The 27,573-nt window shown below is 33.4% G+C and overlaps 1 protein-coding gene across 1 annotated transcript in view; it reads right to left on the bottom strand.

The window, feature by feature from the left end:
- The window catches only part of LOC129747451 (nephrin-like), a 239,376-nt gene that overhangs the window by 145,364 nt on the left and 66,439 nt on the right, over nt 1-27,573 (bottom strand). The window contains exon 2 of the mRNA XM_055741684.1: nt 11,873-12,002. Within this exon, the coding sequence (XP_055597659.1) occupies nt 11,873-12,002 (130 nt within the window). The remainder of the gene's footprint in view (nt 1-11,872; nt 12,003-27,573) is intronic.

The following is a 27,573-nucleotide window of genomic DNA, read 5'->3' on the forward strand; positions in this document are numbered from 1 at the left end:
CCGGTAGGAACAAGACGAGCGGCGGCGCAACGAGCGAGGTGGTTAGACCAAGTGGAGCGTGATCTGGCGAACGTGGGGTGCTCGAGAAATTGGAGAACGGTTGCCATGGAACGAGTGAATTTAAGGAAATATGTTCGTCAAGTTATGTCGTGAGACGGAATACTATGTAAATAAAAAAAAAATTGTCACGAAAGGCTCACTCCTCAGTCCGCAAGAGCAGATGGCCTACCAAACTAGATATTTGGAGGATAACTTCGAAATTTTCTTCTTCTTAAATTTGTCGTCCACATCGAATTTGCTCTTGCCGGTGAAAACTCCAACCCCGGAATTTGCTTAAAATCGGCTTTTATATACTGTTCTTCGTCCATCACATAGCAGTCATATTTTGTCAGCATCTTCTCGTAGAGCTTCCGAGCCCGAGTTTTAGCCGTCAATTGTTGCCTCTCATCACGATTTGGAAAGTTCTCTATCTTGTATGTAGGTATGTTGTCCAGCTCTCTTCTAGGCATTCTGGACGTAGCTCTGCGACATGCCGATCTTTTAAGCCAAATCACGGCTTGAGACGTTGGGATTTACTTAAATCATCCGCTTCCCCTTTCCCTCTGTCATTTTGTACTCCGGTCCTGGTTTTCTTCCAGCTTGTTTGCCGTGGTTCAACGTCAACTGCTCCTGGAACCGCTTCAACACTCTGGAGACGGTTGAATGGTGAATGTTCAATGTTTTTCCCAACTGCCGGTGCGACAGGTCAGAAAATTTCAGATGTTTGGAAAGAATTTGTTTTCTCGACTTGCGTTGGTTCACCTCCATATTCGTTTAATTAAAAAAACACGACTTCGAGTTTGACAGCGTTCAAACAATACACATCATCAATGAGAAAGTGTGCAAAATTTGGTTGATTTTTACCCAATGGTAAAAAAGTTTTGCCCTGTTGAATTTGTCGCAATAATTTTACCGATCCATTATTGATTTATTTTTGATTGAATATTTTTGTCAGATTTTTCTAGCTGACATTCCAGTAAAAACGTGTTTAGGGGAACAACAATTATTAAGTATTGTTAAATAAGAAACAGCCAAATTCACCCAATTGTCCCCAGTTTCTGTCAAATAAGAAGTATTGGCCAAAAAGTATCGAAAATTGAAGGAGAACAGTGCATACACCCAAACTTAACAAAATTAAACTTAACTTAATAATCCCAAAAGAATACTGGCAAAACCTGATCAATATCATAAATGAAAAAGTGTGCGCCGACCGATGGGAAAAACCAACAGAAAGGTATAAATATTTTAAACAATGAACTATAAATTGTTTTTGCTATACTTTCATGAATAATCATAACATTATCTACATTCCCCTCTCAAGAAGTTTCTTGATTAAACAAACGGTGTTCAAGATAAACGCACTCATAATTGTCCCATTTCAAAATGAACTAAGCTTTAAATTTATAATCATAATCATAAAAATCTTTGAATTTTTCGGCGTAAAAAAGTTTTGGAGGAATTTCGGTAATGATTACAATGTTAAATAATAGAAAGTTAGACAGAAATAATGAGAAAGTGTCAGTATAGAAGTCCTCCGCTTTCGAAGTGACTGTTGGAGAATTGATCACTGTTATGGAAAATTTCACTGCAATTTGGATTTCTCACTTTAACGGCGATTCAGATATCTTCTTAATATCTTGCTTTGTAAACAATTTAGAAAATTCAAGGGTCTACCGAACAGGAAAAGTTCTAAATTTGTATAGAAGTTCGAGCGTTTTCATCTATTTTTAATGGTTTTTCTCACTTGAAGAGGGAAGGGGGTGATCACCCTCATAAGAGGGCACATAGTTACAAATCGATCTTTTGATTGAATAACCTTCTCTAAGATTTCACTTCCTATACATCAATATTTATCTGATCCTTAAACATCGATTGCAAAACAATGAAATCAAATGTCGCCTATATGTAAATATTAGGTTGGCAAACTTTCTAATCCATTTCTCCGCATTCCGATTCGAACCCAGTCCTAGGTAGGTACGTAGGTTGGTACATATCAATACATTCAAATCAAAAACCAAAGCTAACAAACTTCCAAAAGTTTCCCCTTTCGGCCAGACTCTTAGATTCCGGATTCGGAGATGAAATTGAAGCCAATCTTCGTTCGAAGCAACAGAACCGATCCAGCACAGAAGAAGAAAAAACAAATCTTCAAAGTTACGCAACCATGATTTCCGCTGAAAAACCAAACTTAATTACATTGGCACCTTTATCTTTGGATTTCCAATTTCCGCTCCAGGAGCAGTCCGGTTGTTGGGGGTGGGTTTTGCAGAGAGAAAGTCTTTCGGGAGGTGTACATATCAGCTTTGCAACTTTGATTCTTTCGACTCGAGGTTTCCGGTGTGCTTGTGCTCGAGTCAGGCAGGAGAAAGCAAACTCCTATCTTTCATGTTTGGGAAACCGATTCCTGGTCTCTGGTACCTTTCTTTCCCCGGGTAGTTTTTCCGCCGGAAAATTTGCCCTGCACTTCCCAAACAGTTTGTCTTTCTGGAACTTTGAAATCCTGTTTAAATTACTTCCGATTCAGCGATAAACTCGCGCGTCTTCCCCATCCCAGCGCCAGGAAAAGTGTGGGGGAACCGAACTGACTTTTCTCTCTGACAGAGATGTTGCTTGCCGGTATCAGGCCGCAGGCTTTCTTCTGTTCACAAAAGTTCAAACACTTGTTTCCTCCCTGGGCTGTGACGATGTCTTATAGATGGCGTCATCTTGGTCGTCCTTGTCTATTCCGGAAATGGTGCGTCCTTAGAGTGAGTCCTCCGTTGGTGTTAGCTACACTTTAGCAAAGCTTTCGAAAGTGAGCTGTTCGAAATGAAAGCTCCCAAGCCGAGGAGGACAAAGATAATGGAAAAATCACCAAAGGCCAGCTCTTCTAAGAAGGATTTTTCAACTTCGTCATGGCAAAAGTTCACAGCATCTATAACACAAGCCATTCTCTATGGATTCTATTTGTTAGGAAAGTTTTTCTGTTCTAATTTTTTCACCCCCACTATACGCAATCATCCTTCCTTGGGGAAGTTTGGCATTTTTTGTCGTCGTCGGTCGAAGATGCCATCCCTAATAGAAGCATTCCAGTTTTAAACAGACCTTATGACAAAAGTTAGTCTCTGGAATTAGACTGGTTAAAAGCCACTTCCGAAAAGATGTACCAGCATTGCTGGCAGCATCTCCAAAGTTGATGATCTATATCATGCGGCCACTTTATGGCCGGTTGATGGCGAATTCCACGAATAATAATATTGAGTTATAAGCACTGATTTATTTTTTTATTCGAATTAATTTTTCAAGAACTAATGATATTTTGGCAGGCTAGGAAATAAGTTTGATTTTATTCAAAAATTGTGATCTTGTTTCCACAAATTGATTGGCCCCACATAATCGGCAACTTTAGGTTTAAATGGTTTCTAAGCATGTTCATAAATGAAATCAATTAACTTAGAAAGTATTTTAAAATTTTAGAATGATGATTAAAATCAATGAATTTTAATACACTGTCTACCTTGAGAAAGAAAAATCAGAGGAACAGCATTTTTATAATTATGTTTATAGAACTAATATTTGAAGATTTTGGCGTCATAAATTGGAACCTTAACATATCATTTCAAGTATTGGTGGTGTGGCTTTTAGAAATTATAAAATCTTAAGCTTTCATCAAAATTTATCATTTTTACGAAATACTTACAAATATACAGTATGACATGACTCATAAAAAGTGCGGAGCCCGGCAGCTTTTACGGTGGTGGTTTGCATTCTCCTGTGTCTTATGATGCGATGAGGAGAGACGTGAAAATGTTTGTTTTTATTTCTTTCAGCTTTGCAAGCACTGGTACATAGTTTGGTCATGCCAATAGTGTGCGAATGCTGTGCCAATTATGTGCAAATATGTGCATTCCATGTATTTCTGTCATCGCTCTGGCACATTTTTGAGCTTTTTTTTTTATTCAAGATTTCGACCTATTTTGAAACATTACTAAAGACTACAAAACGCGCAAACATATGCTTTAAGAAATGTCTGAGATTCATTTTGGTTTAAAATTTTATTTAAATTTTGAAATTAATTTTTACGGCCTTATCGGTGAAAGTTATGTTCTCATAGTGAGAACATTTCAAGAATTGAAAATTATAGATGGATAGAAGAAGATTAGAAGAAAATTATAGGTGTTGAAATGAGCGGGTAGAATTTTTTAAGAAGCATTTTCACCACACACTTAACTTTTGTTCAATTCTACCCGCTCATTTCAACACCTATAATTTTCTTCTAATCTTCTTCTATCCATCTATAATTTTCAATTCTTGAAATGTTCTCACTATGAGAACATAACTTTCACCGATAAGGCCGTAAAAATTAATTTCAAAACATAAATCACGGTGATTAATCTTAATTAATAAAATTAAAATTTGGCTAATAAAAATCAAAAAAACGTTGTTCTTTGCATCGATAGCCAGTCTGTACCACCCTATCGACCGAAGCGAAAACAATCAAACCCGATTGGATCGCTCGCAAAGATAACAACCGGTACAAGTCTGACGTCGATAGAACCGTTGTACTGTTTACGGGAGCTTTTCAGAGCGACCACATGCTTTCCTTTTGTTCGTTCGCACTGCAAGTTTCGCGGTGCGAACCACGCAAGATCAACTATTGTGTTGTGTTAGACTCAACCCTGTCCGATTCTAACATTTCAAAATAGTTGATCCGTGATTGAACAAAAGTTAAGTATGTGGTGAAAATGCTTCTTAAAAAATTCTACCCGCTCATTTCAACACCTATAATTTTCTTCTAATCTTCTTCTATCCATCTATAATTTTCAATTCTTGAAATGTTCTCACTATGAGAACATAACTTTCACCGATAAGGCCGTAAAAATTAATTTCAAAACATAAATCACGGTGATTAATCTTAATTAATAATTTTATTTAAATTTCGCTAAAACTCCCGTATTTTACAAAGCGTGAAAAAATGTACAAAAAGAAAACTTCAGTTACTTTCTTCTCAGAAGCCAAAATTACTCGCTGTCTTCGAGAAAGTAGATTTTGATTTAAATCCTTCATTGTAAATATTTTTGTAATATTCTATTGTTTTGCCAAATATGTGCACAAAGTTTTGGGCAAATTTTCATCACAAAATCTGTGAATTTTGGAAATATTCACAGATTATCAAGTTTTATTAAATTTTGTACGTATTTCCAAAATAATAAATTTTTTGTCAACATAAATTTTGGATTTCGAACTTTGTTTTGGAAAATCATGCTAAGATTGGTAATGTTAATTGATTTTTCTTAAATAAAATGTAAAAAGACTCATTTCTTCATGACTTTTTAAGGAAATTCAAGCATTTTCATCTCAGAAAATCATCACAGAATTTCTAGGTAAAATCACAGAACGTCAGTTTTTTTCCGCAACCTTGCTCTTACATTGTAGATGATGATTATTTATAGTATCACGAGTTCCATCTGAAATATTACAGATTAAGTGAAGGTTTAACTCATATTTTTTTACACATTTGTAGCTTAGGGCTTAGGGGATTGATGAGTATTCAGAGCTACCTTTTTCTTTTGATTCATTTTTTCCAGAATATTTTTGGAAAATTTTGGAAAACATTGAATTTTCTAAAGGAAAAAAGAATGATTATTTTATATTTTTCAAGGGTTAGTAGGGTTTGATAAACTCATTCAGAGTGCGCAAATTGGATCCTTCTTAAACCCTCTACTGCGAAAATAGTAAATTAAATGAGAAAAAAAATTGTAATTAGCAATAATTTAGAATTATATGTCAAGAAACAAAATTGTATTGATTGTTTTGTTTGGCAAAGTGTCAGAAATGAAATAATTTTTGATGACATTTTCTTAAATTCAAAGAAATGCTTACTGTATAAAACGAAGCAACAAAATTTTCATTTTCCGAGGTGCAAAAAATTTAAGAGCTTGTTTTGAATGATTTTAGAGTGCAGAACCCATATATGTAAAAAAAATTCTCTTTCATATATTGTAATAGAAACAACTTTGGAAATAAGGTAAAAGTTCATGAAAATTTTTTTTTTTGGCAAACCTAAGTAATATAACAAACATTTTTGAAACGAAGGATTTGATTCGATGATCAACTTTCACAAAGAACGTGAGTATTTGGAATTCTGAGATAAAAAGTAGGTCACAGAAATTTTCTTGTCGTTTATTATTTCCAGTTTTGCAAAACACGGAAATGTTCACAAAATTTCTAAGAGGATAGTATCCAAATGAATTATGAGTATTTCTTGATGCATAAAAAGTTTTGAAGTCTTCAACAAAGTTGTCAAATGAGTAAAAATCTTTGATATCGAAACATGAAGACTTTCTGGAATAGTGTTCAAGGTATTTGTGATTTTATCTATTTAAATTTGAAAAAAAACGGTAGAATTTTATTTTTTGAACAAAAATATCTAATAAGATCATTCCAGTGGTTCCCAAAATTTTTTCACATATCGTCCCCATTTACCAAATATTCAAGCTCATCGCCCTGCTGAGCAAATTAAAAAAAAAAATGATAATAATTGGGATCGTTCCAAAACCATATTTTTAACATTTTATTGAACTGAGAAAATGCTCAAAATTCATCAACACCTCATTTCATGATTTTTTTTTTATTAAATTAATATTAAACAATTAGGGTCGCACGACGGAAAAAAATTTCACAATTTTCATAAATTAATTGTTTAATATTTGTTACTTTATAAACCAACGGATAAAAATTATATGTCATTAAACTCTTATTAAAAACTAAATAAAATAAATATTCCTAGGAAAAACACTTAAACTTGAAAACTTTCACTTTATCATTATCTGAAAGCCGAATCGCCCTTTCTCATTTTAATAAACTTTTTTCTGAACAATAAAATTGTGGCAAAAAAATGACAACGTACTATTTATTACCATAAAATAAATAAAATAACACAAAAAATATAACAGTATTAATTCCAGATGTAATCAATATCAAACTTTTACTTATCAATCCTAAAAAACTTAATTTTTCTCTGAACTAAAATCCTGTTTGAAAGTAAGCAATATTCACCAGTTTTGAATAAACCAACTTCTACTTAGAAACAATTATTCCGAAAATTCCATCACTAAATGGCTGAATAACTTTTAAAAGTAAAAGTTTGACAGAATTCTGTAATTTAAAAATTCCATGATCAAATCTTTGAAGGCTTTTTGAAACACATTCTTTTCGTAAGTTATTTTTGTTCAACAGTATTTTGAGACTATACATGTTTAAGATTTTTAAGATTGCAATTATATTAAAAATTATTGATTTTTAACAAAACCTTAAATAAACTTACAAAACACAATCAATTAATAGATTCTTGGAAAATCTTTCACAATTAAAAAAATCTGGTCGTGATTGGAGATACAGAAAAAACATCACTGTGAAATTGATGATATTTTAGTATGAAACCAGACTATAATTTGATGATTTGCAATTTCTTTTCATTATTGGGCACGTTGTCATTTCAATTGCTCGTTGTTTCTTAATTTGTAAAAATAAGAATTTAAAAATTATCTGATTGCCTCCCGGAGCCCTAGTGAGCGATAAGTACCACTTTGAAAACCACTATAAATCTTTGATTGAATTATGAATGAAAAACAGATTAAAAAACTAGAGGTGATAGACAAATGACTAATGAATGATTTGTATTTAGGACGTCAAAATCTAGCGGAAAACATTGTTAAAAATAAACGAAAACGCTCGAACATCTTTAAAAATGTAGAAACTTTTCATAGTCGGTAGATTTTAGAAATTTAAAAATTTTCCAGTCCATGGGAATGTTTATTGATAGAAGAAATTATATTGCCATTAAAGTATGAAATTCAAATTACACTCAAATATTTCACTGGGACGATCCATTTTCCAATAGACTCTTCAAGAGCGTAGGATTTCAACTTGCAGTCTCACTTTTTTTTGATGTATCACTTGATGTTGTTCCTCTTAAATCAGTTTTTTTGGCTGAAAAATTCACGGAATTTTATTTTTATGACTACCTATATACCATTTCAGTTTTACGAAAAAGTTTATTGTTCAGGAAACATTTTTAACATATTTTTTCAAAAATTGTATAACCACATGGTTCAATTTGTTATCGTTTGTTCAACCCCGCCTTTAGACGGTGTTCAAATTTCTTCTCTCTAGCTTACATAGCATTTTTTTTTTAGTAGAATAACTCCAGAATGGTGTTTAGCTTTAAACTTAACTGTCAATAGATTTTTTCAGATCGAAAAACACATGGATTTCGGATGCTACCTTATCTATAGCTTTCGAAAAATTAGTTTGAGTGTAGATGTCACTTTTGTAGCTCTTAGAAACTGCTTGTCAAATAGTTGTCATTTGTATGGAATGTTAGATAAACATAATTTGAAACATTCTGCCCAAAAATTTTAAAATGGTAAAGAAAAATTCAATTTTTGATTTCTTTTTATATAAAGTAATTAATTTAAAAAAGACATGTATAACAGAGAGAGGCAAAAGCATTTTTTTATTATTTCCCCGTTAAATATGATTTAAAAAGAAAAATTAAAAACTTGCAAATGAAGGATTTTTTTTCATGAAAACCTACTTGAAAATAAGTTTTAATTCTGAAATTATTGATACACTTAATTTCAAAGCTCGATTTTGACAAAAAGAATCTAAAATCCTTATTCAATTTCTTAATAAAATAAAAGTAACTTAACAATTTCAAAAGAAGATGCTTTAAAATTTAAGAACCACAGGAGAAGTACGAATATCCACTAAGCGAAGCCCTAGGAAAAAGCCCTAGCTCACATTTTCAACCAACTATTCGATTTATCAAAAATAGCATAGATCAAACGAGTATGGTTTTAAAAAATGGTATAAGATACTTTGAGGAAAATGCAAATACGCATGTGAGCGCAAACGAGGCCATTTTCTTACCGCACACACAAATAAACTTTCCTGGTGAAGATGTTTATTTTGGAACATTTTTGAATGCAGAAAAAGGCTTTGTTTACACTTGCCGTCAATTTTTCTGTTGTACGTCTGTTGTAAAAATATATGTAATTTTAGACAATCAAAGCACAAAAAAAATTTCGAAGAAAAATCATGGAGTCAATATAAAATGGAAAATACTGTTATAAAACTTTCGTTTCAAATCAAAAAGGAATAGATACATGCACTTGAAAACCATAGGAATAGAATCTTATTTTTAGAATAATAACCAAGATTTTGAATTCATTATCAGACGTCATTCAAAAAATAGTTATGAAACTGAAAAATTAACCATATCATGTAATTCGAATATCAATGAGTTCGTTTGAAATTCAAAAATCATGTTGTAAATTCTGGTTCCGCACTCGGCTGTGTTCCAAAATTCTCAGCAATCATATCGTCAATATTGTTTCCGTACATGGATTTTGTTGAAAAATGCCCGGATTTTGCCCACATTTGTTCACTAAATTTCCGAAAAAAGAAGGGTTCTTAAAATGAGAAGCCTAAAATACGATTTGAATTATGGTTAAAATTCCAAATTCTTTGTATGCTTGATTTTTGTTGATTATTCTATAGATTTATACAAAATCTGCCCGGTTTTTGGGTCTCAAATTCTGGAATCACACTCCTGTATTTTGCCAGGTTTATGGATATAGTTTGCCTGACCCGGACCCGTGCGCGAAAAATTTTGGTAGCCTTAACCGTACCCTTAGAAAAATCCTATTAGGTATGCCATAAGATTTTCTTATGATAAATATAGCGCCCCAAGAAAAAATAATGACATTCATAAGATTGTTTTATGATGGAAATGAACTCAGAGGATGAACACCGAATTCAATTGGGATTGCTGTTTTTCATAAGATAGTAGGCCGGAACAAATTTCAATTTCTTCTTTGATCATAGCCCTTCGCAACTTTTAATTTTTCCGAAAACCCGAAGGGGGAAATAATTTAGTATCGAAGTTTGTTTTCTGGAAATTTCGATAAATTCAACGAAAATTCAAATTATTTCAAAAGCAAAAAAACAAACTGTGGAGGCCTGAAATTTTGTCGTCTTTTGTTTTGTTTATTTTATCAACATCAACTTTTAATCCGATTATTCGATTTATTGCGTTGGAAGTGTTTTACAATTTTATTGCATGCAATCTTCTGTTAGATTTATCCAAATTTACTATTTTTGCATAATTTTTTATTATCCCCAGCCTCGTGGTTTTCCAACTCCGAATGACAAAAGAAGGATTCTTAATTTATTCCCGCTTTATTATGGGAAAAGGAAATGTCGCATAAAATATAAAAAAAAAATCAAAAATATTTCATTTAATTTTATGCCTAAGTTGTTTGAAATAACATTAACAATCAGCAAAACTTGAACACTTGAAACCAAAAATGTTTTATTGCCGTCTTGTACCTATGACTTGGAGCTTTTTGCCAGTAGCCAAGCTGAAAAGTAAACTGAAATAAAATGTATCTTTCTGTAACGTTTATTGAAATTAAATTTCAACATACCATGTTGAAAATCAGTAACATATTGACATTGAAAATTTAAGAAGTATACAATTATTGCTTCTGACGACGATGAAATAGAGGACTGGTGGAATGAATTAGTTAATTTTTTTTTTTCAATGCCGTTGCTTCTATTTTTCATAAGGAATTCGTATGAAAACTGAGAAAGGATTTCATTAGACTCTTATAGAAAATAATTTTACACTTTTATAAGTGGTTCATAAGATGCATCTTATGGAAATTAAATAAAATAAGAATTTGTCTGAGTGTTTGTATATGGGTTCTCATAATAATTCCTTTGCAGTTCAGAGTATAAATATTTAAATTTTTTTCCAGCGTTGGTCATATTCGTAGGTACATGCTTAGAGGTATTCTGTCGTTTAATGCAATATGTGAACTCTAGAGAGCCGCAAGATGAAGGTTCAAATCCCACAGGGAGATGGCGACTTTTATTGCATGTCGTTCAACATTAATTTCCATCTTGAACTTTTAAATATTTAAGGATGGTAAACATTTTTTTTTTCGATAAAAAGGATGTTCACTGACAAAATTTTTGAGTTAACACTTAGTTAAATTTAAAAATTTAAATATTTTCAAAGTATAGCGTCAGCTAAGAATGAGCTATAAACGTAAGGGTGGCATAAAATTTAGGAAAAAAATTCATGATCAAATTTCAAAAACCGGCCACATACATTTTGAAGTTTGGCCTAAAAAACTGACCCTGGTAAATTTTTAACTCAATCCGATTTAATTTTGGAGTGCCACAAAGCGCTCAAAGTTTTTTTTACCCTCAAAAATCACCAAACGGGGACCTTTTTTGGAATTTTTGTCAAAAATCTATTTCAAAACTCAAAAACTACGTAAGGGGAACTAAAGAAATTAAGGAAAATCGAAATTTTATTTGGATGTCAAATGACTTAAAATGCATCAAAACTGAAATTTAGATTTTCCGAAATTCCTTAGGTCCCCCCCTTAACGTGATTTCTAAAATTTTGACGTCGATTTTCGAAAAAAAAATTTCTGAGATCACACCAGATTTCAGTTTTAGAGATTTTCAAGTCATTTGGCATCCAAATTTTTCTAATTTCCTTTGGCCCTCAGGTGATTTTTGAAGGTAAAAAAACCGGAACTTTGAGCGCTTTGAGGCATCCGTAAATCAAGTCTGATTGAGCTGAAATTTGGCACAGGGCAGTTTTTGGGCCAAACTTCAAAATGTATATGGTCGGTTTGCGAAATTTGACATGACTCATTTGGCTGTACTTAGAAAATGCTTGATATAAGCATTAAAAACAAGGAAATTTTGTTTTAATTTTCAGTCTTGAGTATGAAAAACAGAGATTAAAAACACACCAACTTCAACTCACCTGTACAACGGGATCCCCGCGTTGTCTCTGAACCAAAGCACCATGTTGATTTTGTCGCGATTAGACGCTAAAAGTGGACAGTATAGGATGGCTTGATGATCCTCAATTGCTTCGACATCAGACGTTTTGACTGCAATGAAATAAGGAAAAAAATACATTATTTTTTAAATGTTGGAAAGTGTAATTTCGCTGATTTGCATTTCCTTTTTCAAAGAATGTTTCATCGAATAAGAAATCATTTGCCGGAAGGGCGACTGAACACCCAAAGTAAATTGCCTAGATATTAAACTGCAATTATCTGCGAGTGGGGTGTGCGGTGAACGGCCTCTTCAGATCCGAGAATCCACCCGATCTAGTCAGTTCGAGTTTGAAAAACGTGAAAAAACGTGGACCAACATGTTGCCAGGTTCTAATTTTCCCAGCACCTGGCACCAGAAAATGCTACTTTGCTACGGACCTACCCAGAGACCGAAGGGAATTCGAAGAACATAAACATTTTCCACCCGTAAGCTCTAATGGGATGCTGCCATCTTTTGCTTCCGTCGTCGTTTTGATTCTTCCTTTGGGTGGTTTAAGGGAAGGCAAACAACCAAGTTCCATTTTCCCGGAAAGCAGAAATAATAAAAATTCAAAAGCTGTAAAGCTTTAAATGTGCAAACGCCCATTTCACACTTTGTTCTGCTAACAGGCAGCAGCAGCAGCTCTGTGCCAGGAAGCGAAATAATAATAATAACACTAACGACATTGACGTCCTTCCCAATTTCCAACCACCCAAAACAATCACAATCACATTCAGAGAAATCACAAACACCCACACACGAGCGTCGTCAGCGGATCGTTTTCGCGGCTCGGCAGGGATCAATGGATGAAATAATATGGAACAAATGAAAAAAAAAAATCTAAAAAAACTGAATCGCTATGCTGCTATTTTTCCTTTCCCGTCACGAATCACCAATTCAATGATGGGAAAATTTGGCACAAACTGTGCTGTTTGCTGATTTCTGGGGCGAGAGATTTTTCCCTCGGTAACTTCTGGCTGGATGGGTGGCCTGATTTTGCTGCTTCGATTATTATTTTACCGGGCAACGTTCGAAAATTGTGATTCCCAAAGTGTAACAGTAGCATCAACAATTTGGGAAAATTCTATCCGAACATATCAGCCAGGCACCCAATGTAATGATGGGTGGAATAGAAAAGTTTGAATTCACAATAGTTTAGTGCATCATGGAAAAAACGTTGCTTATGCTTGAAAAAACATTCGAAACCTATTTGGTGTCTATTTTCTACTTGTTTGGAAAAAAAATTAATACAATTTGTTCAAGATCAACTTCAATAAAATCCTTACTGATTTCCCTTCTCTTTATCTTTACCCATAACACTAGTTTACAAAATTTGAAAAAAATCGTGAACTTGATTGACCGACCAATATTTTTAATGTGAAATCGAGCGCTGAATCCGAAAATAAAATTCAAAAAAATCTCAGTAGAACCGTTTTTGAGTTATGCTCCAAATATGAATTTTCGAAAAAATAAAAAAAGTTATTGTACTTTGATTAAAATATCTCGGACGGCCTAACAGTAATTCGAAATCCCTCTTTTGTATATCGAAGGTGAATAAATTTTCTATTGATTATCTGGACACTATTTTTGCGTATGATCAACAATATTGATAATATTATTGACTTTATGACAGAAAAATAATATTAAAACGCATTTTTTTAGAGAAAATATTGTTTCAACGAAAGTTTTTGGCTCGATGGTAACATTAAAAAACCTGATTTTCTTCTGCGCTTAATTGTCAATTTGAAACAAAGATTTCAAGTGGTTATTTATCAAAATCGGTTGGAAATTTAAGAAGTTATGGCTACTTTACCATAACAGTATTTTTCTTTGGGTTTTTAATATTTTAACGAATCGCAGTGCACTTATCATATTATAGGAAGAATGAAACATGATAAATCTCACTCGCTTCAATTCAAAATTGTTTACTAGCTTACCAAAAGGTCACAGACCAAATTTCATGAAGATCTGACCATAGAGAGGGGTACTTGAGTCTCAAACGTGAATAAAATTTTAAGGTATTTTACCCAGGAGGAACGAAAAATACTGGTTTTTCATCAATAACTGTTTTCATCACAAGCCGATTGTTTTTAATGGTCGATTTTCTTAAAGCCTAAGTTAAGACAAATATTTCACCCGTAGACTGCTACACGATGGGATTTGAAGTAAAAAAGTTATTGCAGTTCAAAGGCCGCAAATTTTGTCCAACACGCAATGAGTACTTTTTGCGCATTGGGTTTTATAAGAGAATTTTCGACCAAAATACAATCTTTGAAACGCAATAACTTTTCTGTTTCAAATCCAATCGAGTTACAGTCTTCAGGTGAAATATTTGTGTCATTTGAGGCTTTAAGAAAATCAACCATTAAAAACAATTGGCTAGTGATGAGAACAGTTATTGATGAAAAACCAGTATTTTTCGTTCCTCCCGGGTAAAATACCTTAAAATTTTAATCACGTTTGAGACTCAAGCACCCCTCCCTATGGTCAGATCTTCATGAAATTTGGCCTGTGACCTTCTGATAAGCAAGTTAAAAATTTTGGCTTGGAGCGAGTGAGATTTATCATGTTTCATTCTTCCTATAATATGATAAGTGCACTGCGATTCGTTAAAATATTAAAAACCCAAAGAAAAATACTGTTATGGTAAAGTAGCCATAACTTCTTAAATTTCCAACCGATTTTGATAAATAACCACTTGAAATCTTTGTTTTAAATTGACAATCAAGCGCAAAAGAAAATCAGATTTTTTAAATGTTACCATCGAGTCAAAAACTTTCGCTGAAACAATATTTTCTCTTAAAAATGCGTTTTTAATATTTTATCTATTAGAGATGTACCGAATAGTGGTATTCGGCGAACGGTCGAATACCGAATTTTGACCTTTTCAACTATTCGGCCAAACGAATATTCGGCCGAATATTCGGTCGAATATTCTATTGAGTTTTTAATGAAAAAAAACTTAAGCGATTATTTCAAAGCTTTCTATTTCTTCCATATTAATGGGGTCTTTTTTGTTGTTGTACGTTTATTAAAAGAGGGTTTTAAGCCTTAAACTTTTAACCACAGGTGTCTTTCTGATTTTTAAAATGTCACCAATAACTGAAAAGACATCAGATGACTAGTCGCTTCTAGGGCGTTTATCACCAAAGAGATTGCGTTCCTATGAAATCTGGTGTAAAACATGTCGAAACAGGTATCAAGCTATTTGAAATTGCTTCTCTGATATTGAATTCGATGAAGGTTGAATTTTAGCAAGGTATTTTCAAAATAGTTGATGAAAAGATAGATGATCTTTAACCTTAAGCATACCAAACTTTCAACCACACGTATCCACACGATCAGACATTCGGGACGATTGTTGAAAAAAAAAATCAAAAAGTTCAAAATTTATGTATGTTTTTAAATTTTTATAAAAATCGTTATTGAACACACAATCTAAATAATTTGAGGAATTTCAGAGGAATTTGAGTTTTTAATTTGATTTAGCAAATAATCTGAATAAACCCGAGCAAAACTCGGGAAGTTGTAAACAATATCTGGACATCCCGGCCAAATTTGACTTATCTGGATTCTTTACTGAATTTATGGGCAAGCCTGAATATATCCAGAAAATCTGGAATAAACTATAATCAAAGTATGAAGCGATACTGGTCAGCATTCTCCTGAACGATCTACAGTGAAAGATACGCGGATACACCATAGATGTTTTGCTAAAACCATAAGTTTTTAATGATTGTGTAGCTTTTACATTTGATAGATATTTGATAAATTAACCAAAATTATTTGAAAAATTTACAAGTCTGTAGTAGATTTCGGCCTATTCGGCCGAATACTTAGCTCAACTATTCGGTGAGCCGAATATTCGGCTTAACGGCTTTTCGGCGGTATTCGGCGCCGAATATTCGGCGGACCGAATATTCGATACATCTCTATTATCTATCATAAAGTCATTAATATTATCAATATTGTTGATCATACGCAAAAATAGTGTTCAGATGATCAATGAAAATTTATTCTCCTTCACTAAACAAAAGAGGGATTTGAATTACTGTTATGCCGTTTGAGATATTTTAATCAAAGTACAATAACTTTTTTTATTTTTCCGAAATTTCATATTTTGAGCATAACTCAAAAACGATTCTACTGAGATTTTTTTGAATTTCATTTTCGAAATCAGCGCCCAATTTTACATTAAAAATGACCTTCAGTTTACTAAGTTCAAAAAGGCTGTAAACTAGTGTAATCGGTTGTAATGTGATTGAAATGAGCTAATCTGTAAAGGACCCACTATATTATTACTCACTATCTTTATTAATCCAGATGGCACGTTTCATATGAGTCTCTGATTTGATTGATGGGGGAAAACTGTACAAAAGGCACCAGCGGGGTAAGATGGCCCATACCAATCTTTCTCAAAAATGCACTAACGTATGGTTTCTAATGACGTTTTTTGTCATTTTTATGGTAGCAAACAAGGTTTTTCATTATTTACTACATAAAAGGTTCATTAAAACGACTTTGGTTCTTAGAAACAGAAGGTATAATGGAATCAACATGAAACTTGTTATTTTTCATGGGTAACGTATAAGGTTTTATGGATTTCGGAAGACTATAAATATTTTTTTGTATTTTACTAATTTCTCAATTTTAACTTAAATCAATCATATCAAAATTGGAGAATAATACCCACAAGACCACGTGTTTTACCACGAATTTTAAATGCTGTCTACTTTTGAGAAAACCCAAATATCAAAACAAAATGCCATTCTTTTTAATTGCTGACTCCCAAACTACGATAACAATACATAATTATTACAAATAACGTCCTCGTTCGAATTAAAAAGGTGCACCAATATTCGACTCGAAAAAGATATCCGCCGCCATGTTTGCCGCGATATCAGTCAAGAAATTGAATTTCGTTGCCTACTTGGAGGGGTTTTACTTATAGTGATGTAGGAAAATGCAAAGTTCTTCGAAATAACAGGTTACCTCATCCGCCATATTGGTTGGCAGATTTCCAGAATGATGACGTAGTTGTTACGAAAAGTAGCAAGCATTGTACCGAATTCTTCAGTTTTTCCATAAAAATTATTATTTATGCCAGTAACTTGTACGCCACTGTCCTCAAATTCATAAATTCAACTTCTCTGATTTATGAGCTTCTTTAAAAAACACGGTTTGGTTTGCGGTTCTGCATAAAATGCTAATTTACCGCGGAAACGTCTAATTATTCGGGGAAATTGTTATTACTCGGAATAATTTCTGAGCAAATTCTTAGCTTAAAAATTGAAAATATCGCATGAGGACACATTTAATAGTTCTAATGAATCATTTAAAACGCAAATTTTGAGTTCGTTAACAGTAAAATATGAAATCGATAAATCATCTTTTATCGTAACTATTTTCGTATTCGAGTTTTGGAATGATTCCAAGCTCTTTATTCAGTACATTTCATACTGTAATCAATTGTTTTAACACTAACTTTAGTTCTTTAACACTAATTACTGAACTTTTGTATGCAAATGACGAAAAACGTAGATTTATTTTTTATTCCTATGGAATGTATGAAGAATCTCATAACAACTACGTCATCATGCCCGGCGTGGGGGTACGTTCACACATGATTACGGTACCCTATAATTCAAATACTCTGAGGAAAATGTACTTTGAAAAGCGACATTTTCGATTAGTTTAGCAAAAATAAATGATTTTTTGTCAAAGTATGGTTGGTTTTCAAAAAACGATGAACATGTAATTAAATTCAATTATTACATTTCGTATAATCCTTGTTCCGCGTTTCGTTTTCTGGCTGTTCAAGTTTTATACAAAAATATAATCAAAATCGTGTATTTATCATAATTTTTTTTATGATAATACGTAAATCTGATCCCTGAATCATCGTAAACTTTAAATTTGGTTCTTAGATGTTTGGTATCGGTGTAAATAGCAATTATTGTTTATTGTTTATTGTTTATTTATTTTTAATCCATCGAACGACTAGTATAAATGGATGGGATGGGAAAAGCACAAGGCATAAAAACCCATCGATGAATGTAGCAAATACAATACATGAACGATACAATAGTTTGTCAGGATATTTAAAACTAGTTTTAGGGATTTTACATAACACATTAAATATAGTGGATCAGAAAATAAAAGTAACGATAAGATCTAACATCAAGTACTACAATAAAACGATATCATCTTAACATTGAAGCCCGTAAGCGGTTCACAAACATATCCGGGGTCATATTAAAATCAAATTCGCTAAATTTATCATTAAACACTACACACATTGCACGGATAGGCTCGTTCTGGCCGTAAAGTGTACGATGAAAACCAAGCCGAAGGAATTCGCGACTTCTTAGTTGTCTAGGCATCACGTTGAAGTCAATCTTCTCAAGAATGTTTGGTGCATCAATGCTTCCGAGTAGCAATTTTCCAACGAAGGCCGCTTTCATGTATTCTCGTCGATCAGCAAGGGTATCCAGTTCCAACCAAGAGCATCGTTGCGTATATGAAGGAGATTGTTCCGGAATCGGCCACGGGCGAAGCCGTAGTACTGAGCGGGTAAACTTAGATTGAACGGATTCGATTCTGTGAATCCAGTTGGCGTGACTAGGGCTCCAGATGACTGCCGCTGACTCAAGATGCGGGCGAACCAAGGCACAATACAAAGTCCGTAGACAGCGTAATTTGGTAAATTCTCTTACCTCTTCTCTGCTTAACTGGTGTGCCTTGTACAGTTTTTTCCTACTTATATTATGCTACTACAGCTTATCGGACACCTCATAATTGTAATATTAAGTATTCCGTAGCAATACGAAATTTGGGTATCGTATCTTTCAGACTGAGTCTATTTGGAGTTATTTGGTGATTTCTCTGGTCCGAAAATTATCATCTATATGATTTTTTTTAAGAAAATACTAAATTTTGTTATGAAAAACACGTAGGTTTTCCTCTTCCTCTGGACCCAAGTCATCTAACCTAATTTTTCTAAAATCTAAAATAATTTGTTTTCAAAACAATAATTTTTTGAGCATCTTCTTAGAAGACTTAATTTCGTATTTTTTTAGCAAACAAGTTTGACATTGAAAAATAAACAAAACTTGCAACACTGTTGATGCGAAACGATTTATTTTTGGCTAGTTCAACATGCCGCATTTGCAATGCCTAAATAAAAACTCCAATTCATCAGATTTTTACTAGTTTTCCATAAAAATACCAAGTTACGGTCTTTGACAAAGTTTTTCAGCAAAAAAAAAACTTTTAAGGAATCTATTTTTTTTTTTTGTTTTTAGCCCGCAGTCTTGTGTTCAGCAGAAACTTATTGGTTTATGTTGCTAACGTTTTGATCCTTTATAAAAAATTTTTCAGGGACGAGGAAGACAATAAAATATATAATGTTTTTCGCTAAATACAAAACTTCAAGTCGGAAAAATTAACAAAAACATAAAACCTTCGATTTTCGTTCACAAATTAAATTGAAAACAGTTTTGGTGGATTTGTTTCAGATTAGACAGTAAAATTGTGTTTGTTTTTTTTCAAAACAAATAAGTAAACTATCCCACCAAACAAAAATATTTAGATAAACTCATGAAAAAGTTCATTTAAAGTTTTGCATACAATCATGGTTGAGTTTTGAGACAAAACGCAACTTGTTAGGCCTTTGAACCTGACTAATAAACAGATAATGCATAATCCACATAGGCTAGTATAATCGGAGATTTTCGGAAAACTAAATGGAAAATTTATGTCAAAATTATGAATTAATTGATTTTGATATTCGACAAAGTTGAATTTTTTAAATATTGATAAATTAACGGCTTTTCAGTCAATTTTTGTATTCAAAACGATTGATATTTATTACTGGCCAGCAGTTTTGGCTATTTGATGTAGCATTCTTCAGTGGAAAACTGTAATTTTATTGTGAATTTAGTAAAATTGTCATTTTGTTCAGATTGTCAATTTCCCGGCCATTTTCCCTTTTCCGGAATAGGGAAATCTTGTAGCCTGTTTCCCGGGTATTCCCGGGATGCCGGGTAAGATTCAAAAACATGTGAAATATATGCTCTTAAATTCAAGTTGTACATAGTTTATCGAACCTTTCGTGCAAACAAGCCCCTAATTTCTTCAAAATATACTCTTTATTATGTTTTTTTAACATATTTTTTATCCAATAAATCAAACCGGTTTAAACAATGATAAATTAAAAACAGTTAAATGAACCATAAAATAACCTGAATATGTCGAATGAAGAATAATTCATACAATGAGGGGTTATTAAAAAAAAATTTATATTTGTTTGATTATTTCAACCTTTTTTCGTATTTCTGAACACTTTACATATTTACTCTTCATTTGAAAAACGATGTATATTTAATTTTAAAGTTTTGAAATTTTTCTGGCTCAAAGCCAGAGGGAAGCAAGTGCATAAATGATACTTTCGAGGTACATTTTTCATATATTTTTCAAACTGTTGTGAGTTTTCGTTCAATGAAAATGGTGTGGAAATACATATGATCTTTTTAAACCTATCTTCCTATTTGAATACAAAAAATTGCACCAAATGGCTGCAAAATCTCTACTCCCACAGGAATAGGCATATCCTCAATGAGTTTTGTATGAGTTCATTTTCAAAAAGAACAATAAGGATGGTTCCGGAGGTTATCAGGCTTTTCCAGAGAAATAATTTCGTACATGTCGGGAATAATTGGGAAAGAAACTATGATTCCCGGGAATCGAGAGTTCCCGATTTTTTTAAATTCCTGAGATCCCGGGACGTAAACTATAAATTTGTTAATTTTGTTTTGCAAACTCACTCACTAATTGTCAGGCTCGTTTCTTGTCTAATTTTTTTTGTAGCTAAAGACCACCGGTAGAATTTTCTGTATAAAAACTGTATAAATATGTTAGTTCATTAAATCGAATGTATACAATTTTTGGATTCTTAGCGCTTAGCTTTAAATACTCTTACACGAACACACAAAATACTAATACCAAATCCAAAGATAAAACCAGATGTTAGTGACATAATTTAAAACAATAACAGCAATACGCAAAATGTGCCACCAGTAAAGCGCTACCGCGTAGTCTCTGTCAAATGGTGAAGCGTTGCTGTCTTACTGATGCAGCAGTCAGTCCAAAAATGGGATATACTCGACTTTGTGAACTAACATATTAACTCAGTATTTATAAAGAAAATTCAACCATTGGTCTTTAACAACAATAAATATTAGACAAGAAACGAACCTGGCTTGTCACTTCTTGAAGTGAGTAGAAAATTTGCAAAACAAAACTAACAAAATGTCCAGACGTTTCAGGACAGTAATATATAACAATCCTTTTGAGTACAAAAATTGACTGAAAAGTCGTTAAACCATCAATGTTGAAAAAAATTATAAAATAAGAAAGCGCTGAGCGACGTATGAGAGTAATTCAAATGTGCTCTTCATCATCACGATGATCATTATTGGGAAACTGCCAATTAATAAAGATTTACCAGAGCTTAAAAATTTTGGATTCTTATCATTTACTTTTAAGGCTTAAAAAATTAGGTTCTGTTTTTGCATTAATATAAAACATGACGGAAACCATTTTTATTATGAAACGGCTCCAGAAACAAGTAATTCTGAAATGGGAAATATTTATATGATAAAAAATGTCAAACAATGAAGACAATGCCGACTTCTAGCACTCTGTGGTTTTAGGTAACCGAGAGTTTTTTATGATTTTGAATAAGCTTTCTAGATAAATTACAACTTGCTCATACTCATATTTTACTCAACTTGATCATAGGGTACCGTAAAACGGGTTAACATTGATCACCGAGGTAACTTTGTTCAAAACGAATTTTTTCCAGATGATCATCAATAACTAAGTCTAGAGTTCAAATGTCTCAAAACTTTTTTGACATTTAAAACTTATAAGTTGAGGTTTGAATTGGGAAAAACTTGGTTTTATATTGAACATTTCAAATGTAAGCAATAAAGTATTTTCGAAATCTTTAAATATCTATTCTTTCGAAGGCTCGCAAACAAACAACCGTTTTGAAGTAAATTGGTTGAATTATGTGAGAGTTCAACTTTTTCCTTAGTAGCTGTATAGTTTTGGTGCTATTTTTGTTAATATTTAATAAATAGGGATATTTTCCAAGGGTAAGCCAGTCTAGAACAAAAGGACAAAAACATAAAATTCTGAACGGGCTTGTGATATAGCTCAGTTGGCAAGTCTGTTGTCTCCTGAGCTATAGAGTAAACATCGAACACAGTTGTACCGGATAGTTTTTCAATAACGATCCGCCAAGTGTAACGTTGATAAAGTCGCGATTGCCATAAAGATGGTAAAACGACTATAATCGAAACAAAAAAAAAAAAAAAAAAAATTCTGAACAAAGACGAAATCGATTTTTAAAACAAATTTAATGTAATCTAATAAATTTCTGGAATCATGTTTTACGTTCGTAGGAGTCCAGCACTGGTTTAAAAAATATGAAACATGTCACATTCCCCTTAACAGAAAAATATCAAAAAAAGGGATCAAAGTCTAAGTCTAAGTCTAAGGTCAGACTCTTCGCATAACAAGCAACACTATTTATTAAATAATATATGTATATTAGACTAGTTCACTTTTCGACTTTTTTCGCAGATCAAAGCTGGACTCATATGGGTTGTTCCTCAGGCATTTTCAAGTATTTCTGCCAAATTTGAGATCTATTGAACTAATTTCTGTTCTGCGCAATGAGTTTTTGTGAAAAAAGTCCATTTTTCGTGAAAATTTTCTTATGAGAGTTCTAGAAAGCCCCTGTTGATATTAAATGATAATTTTAGAATGCATGGTGGTTGATGTTATTAGCTGTTTTATGGATCTGTTTTAGATAATTATCGTTATAATAATATTATTTTATTATAATCGTTCAAAACAAACCGAAAAAATTTAAAAATTCATAAACTACCAACTTGTACAGAAATTTTAATTACAAGTTGAAGGTTTAAAATCTACAGTAAATCTGAAAATTTTTTTTTAACAAAGTCTTTTCTTCTTAATGTAGCCCTGTTTATTATCAATCATTTGATGTATACAGTTAAATTATCGCAAGAACAGGAGCAAAGTTATTCAAATATTAATGCATCAGTTCTTAAATCAATATTATGTTTCTATTCAAGTTTTAGCTTCATGAAACCTGAAAAACGTGGCTTCAAGAGAACTTGCATACAACTTGATCAAAGCGCGCGCTTTTTTTTTACTCCTGGGCCAGTCTTGGGGTACTAGATTTAATCAAATATTTTTGCTTGTGCACAAGTTGATGAGGAGAAAACTTGAATGAAAAATATTTTATCAATTCAAATTTGTTGAAAACATCTGTAAATAACTTGACCGCTATATATCCAATTTGTATGTTTATTACATAAAAAGAAAGGTAATTAAAAGAGCTAGCTTTACAAGAAAAGCTTTTGCGAATAATATTTTTTTCTAATTTACTGTAGATTTTTAACTTTCAACTTGTCAGTAAAATTTCTGTTCAAGTTGGTAGTTTATGATTTTTTAAATTTTTTCGGTTTGTTTTGAACGGTTATCTAAGACAGATCCATTAAATTGCTAATAATATGAACCAGCATGCATCCTTAAATTATCGTTTCATATTAAAATGGGCTTACTAGAACTCTTATAAGAAAATTTTCAAGAAAAATGGACTTTTTTCACAAAAACTTATTGCGCAGAACAGAAATTAGTTCAATAGATCTCAAATTAGGCAGAAATACTTGAAAATGCCTGAGGAACAACCCGTATGAGTCCGGCTTTGATCTGCGAAAAATGCCGAAAAGTGAACTAGTCTAATGTATATTGAATATTACTCAAAAGTGAACTCCTTTTTAATGGGATCACCAATATAATCCTTCCACTTTTTGGCCTTGTATTTTTTGATCAAAATTTAAATCAAAATTAAAATCAAAATCGATGATGAACTGGCAAATGGCCGACGAATTTTTGTGTAGTTTGATCTTTTGCATCGAGTTTTGTACATTTGAAGAAAAAAGTTTTGCCCTTCCAAAACCAGCCGCGGGCCTAGAGATGGCTCAAGGGAGAAAAACAAGAGGGGGGGGGGGGGTGGAGGGGGGTGTAGTGTACTAACAGATTGAACTGACCTAATGTATTCTGTTAACCATGAACTGTACTAATATACGAAACACACTGTAGAGAGAACATCGAATAAAGCAGTTAAGAGTCATCGTCCAATGCGAGCTGTTGCGTTTCCATTAGTGTCCGGAGTTGTACTTTACACTGGCGACGAGAGGGATTTTTATTTTCTACCCCGCGGTCTTCAAAATTGGAAATATTCGTAGAAGGAACTTGGAGGTAAGTTTATGACCAAATTTGGCAAAGATAATGGTGTTTTCCAATTGTAAATCATGTCCAACATCTTGTGAGATTTGTTCAAATGGCGGATTCAATTTTCTATCACTTAATGAACGTTGCGGGAATGAATTTTTAACGGGATTTAACGAAAGAGAGAGATAATGGTTGAAAGTGGTTGTGTGATGCAAGTAGGTAAAGAAAGTCTATGTAGAGAGTGAAAATAAACGTCTGAGAGGAAGGAACAATTAGAATGTTTATGCTAAACGGAGACAGTGTGATATTGTGAACTTGACGAAAGGAGAAATTTGGCTTCGGATGAAGAAAACAAGTGTTGGTATTGGTATAGGAAAGAAATCAGAGAAAAAAAAGTGAACGATTTTATTTTGTGAGACTGTTGGTCTGATGATCTAGAACTGACTGTTGGTTAGTGAAAGGAAACGAGAAACTGTTGGTTTCTCCGATTGGGCAACTGTTGGTTGGCTCTAAATGGGTGTTGAGATACAGATTAAAAACAAAACAAAACGACTGCTTTGCTATGAAAAAGAAAAACTGGTGAAATAAGTAAATTGCACTGCGAAATGAAAGCCTTGTTTAACTGATGGTTAAACTTTATTTGAAACAGAACATTTAATGAAGATAAAAACTGGCAAAACTGTTAGTTTTGCAGAAAAATTTAGTGGAATAAGTTGATGTTCACATGAAATGAAAAACTGTTGGTTTTGTAAATATATTTAGTTCAAATGAAGTATGAAGATGCATATCATCTATAAAAGGAATTCAAAACTGCTGGTTTTGAAAACATTTCGATTTAAAGAGAAAAAGGGTTCAAAACTGATAGTTTTGAAATTATTTTGGATTTAAAGGGAGATGTATTACGTTATGCAATTCATCAACTAATTGTGACAGAGCAAATAAATAAAGGAGTTATTGTGTTTTATTCAACATTTTAAAAAAAAATATTCATACACCTTATGATGACTATTATTTACTTTATTCTCCAAGATGTTGGCCAAGCAAAAAAAAAAAATGAGTTTTAGTTATTGAAAACAGCAAATGGAATGATTGAGTATAGGAAGAATCCATTATTTTCTAGATCGGTGCATCATGGATAACTTCAGGCCGCTATGTTCGTTCAATATGAACATTGAAGAAAACCGTCTTCCCAGTGAATGGGAAAAGTGGAAGAGACAACTAGAATGCTATTTTGACGCAAATGGTATTAGTAGTCAGATTGAAAAACGGGCTAAACTCTTATACTTGGGGGGTCCTGACCTACAAGAATTGTTCGATAACTTACCGGATGCTAGACAAGTCAGCTTAGTTTTGAAGGATCCTCCGTATTATGATGTAGCCATCAAAGCAATTGATAACCATTTTGAACCGAAGCGTAGGGTAGCTTACGAGAGGTACCTTTTCCGGCAGATGGAACAGAAAACTAATGAACGACTCTCGGATTATGTTTTAAGACTTAGAATACAAGCTAAGCGTTGTGATTTTCTTCCCGAATGTTTTGATGAGAACATTGCTGACCAGATAACTGAAACATGCAAATCGGAAGCCCTGCGGATTGAGATTCTGAGAAAAGATAGGCGAAACTTGAATGAAATTATCGAACTGGGAACTACTATGGAAGATACTAAGAGTAAATCTTTGAGAATGGGTAAGCCGATAGAGGAATATAAAGGCGGAAGTGAAATCCAATCTGTTCAATCATCATCCTACAATAGAAACAGGAACATAGTGTCCATTCGACCTAGAGGAGTGGCTATGAAGCAAGGGGTAATTCAATCATGTTTTGCCTGCAGTCTACCTGGTCATTTGATGGAAAGTCCCATGTGCCCTGCGAAGAAGGAAAAATGTAGAAAGTGTCATAATATTGGCCATTATGCGAGAAACTGTTATCGATTCAACCAGCGAGTATCGATGGGTAGTGGCCAGACCAGAATCCAACGGCCACTGAAAAGGCAAAACTACGCGAACCCAGGGTATGGGAAATGTCCCCCAAAACGTATTCGAACAATCAACGAGGACATGTCTAACTTAGAAGGTGATGGCAATATTTTTTATGCTATGGGAAAAAAACGAGTTTCGTTTCGAAATCGGAGGGGTTCCTGTTGTCATGACAATTGACTCGGGAGCGGATGCTAATCTGATTTCATACAAAATTTGGAATGAAATGAATTCTTCAGGGGTGCACGTTAGATGTAAAGGACCAGCAGACCGAATTCTTAAGGCCTACGCCTCAAACGATGCCCTCAAACTTGTCGGAATGTTTGAAGCAGAAATTTTAGCAGGTAACAAACGTTCAAATGCAAAGTTTTACGTCGTTGAAGGAGACCATAAATGTCTACTTGGAGCTGAAACGGCGAAAGAGTTGAATGTTTTGAAAATTGGATTTGATATCGCTACAGTAGCCGGGGCAAATAAACCGTTTCCAAAGATGAAAGGAGTGCAAGTTGAGATTCCGATTGACTCAAATATTCAACCAGTTCAACAACCTTATCGAAGAGCACCAATTGCTTTGGAACCAGCTATCGAGAAACGCTTGAAGATACTTTTGGACTGTGATATCATTGAGAAAGTAACGGAGCCGTCTACTTGGGTTTCTCCGCTAGTGCCAGTGATGAAGGACAACGGAGAGATTCGCTTGTGTGTCGACATGCGGCAGGCTAATCGTGCTATCTTAAGAGAGAAACATCCTCTTCCGTTGGTAGAAGAACTACTTGGAGGCATCAATGGAGCAGTTTGCTTCTCTAAATTGGATATCAAGGATGCATATCACCAGATCGAAATCTCGAAACGATCTCGCGAGATAACTACTTTTATTTCGAAATACGGTCTTTTCAGGTAAATAACCGACGTTTTCTTGACAAATAAAGAAATTGAAAAAGAATTTTTTGGTTTTATTTATGGATTCAAACGTTTGATGTTTGGGGTATGTTCAGCTCCTGAATTATTCCAGAAAGTCATGGAAATGATTGTGGCAGGACTTGACGGGGTGGTAGTTTATCTTGACGATATCATTGTCCACGGCAGAACGGTGAATGAACACAACATCAGGTTAAGCAAGTTGCAAGAAAGATTGGACTCTTTTAATATCCTCTTGAACACCGATAAATGTATTTACAATGTTACCTCGCTGGAATTTCTAGGACATGAATTGTCAGTCCATGGAATACGACCTACAGAAAGTAAAGTGAAAGCCATTCAGCAATGTAGATCTCCTTCTACCGCGGCTGAACTCCGTAGCTTCTTAGGGTTAGTCACATATGTCGGGAGGTT

Source organism: Uranotaenia lowii, chromosome 2, assembly GCF_029784155.1.
Source record: "Uranotaenia lowii strain MFRU-FL chromosome 2, ASM2978415v1, whole genome shotgun sequence".
NCBI classification, from domain to species: Eukaryota; Metazoa; Arthropoda; class Insecta; order Diptera; family Culicidae; genus Uranotaenia; species Uranotaenia lowii.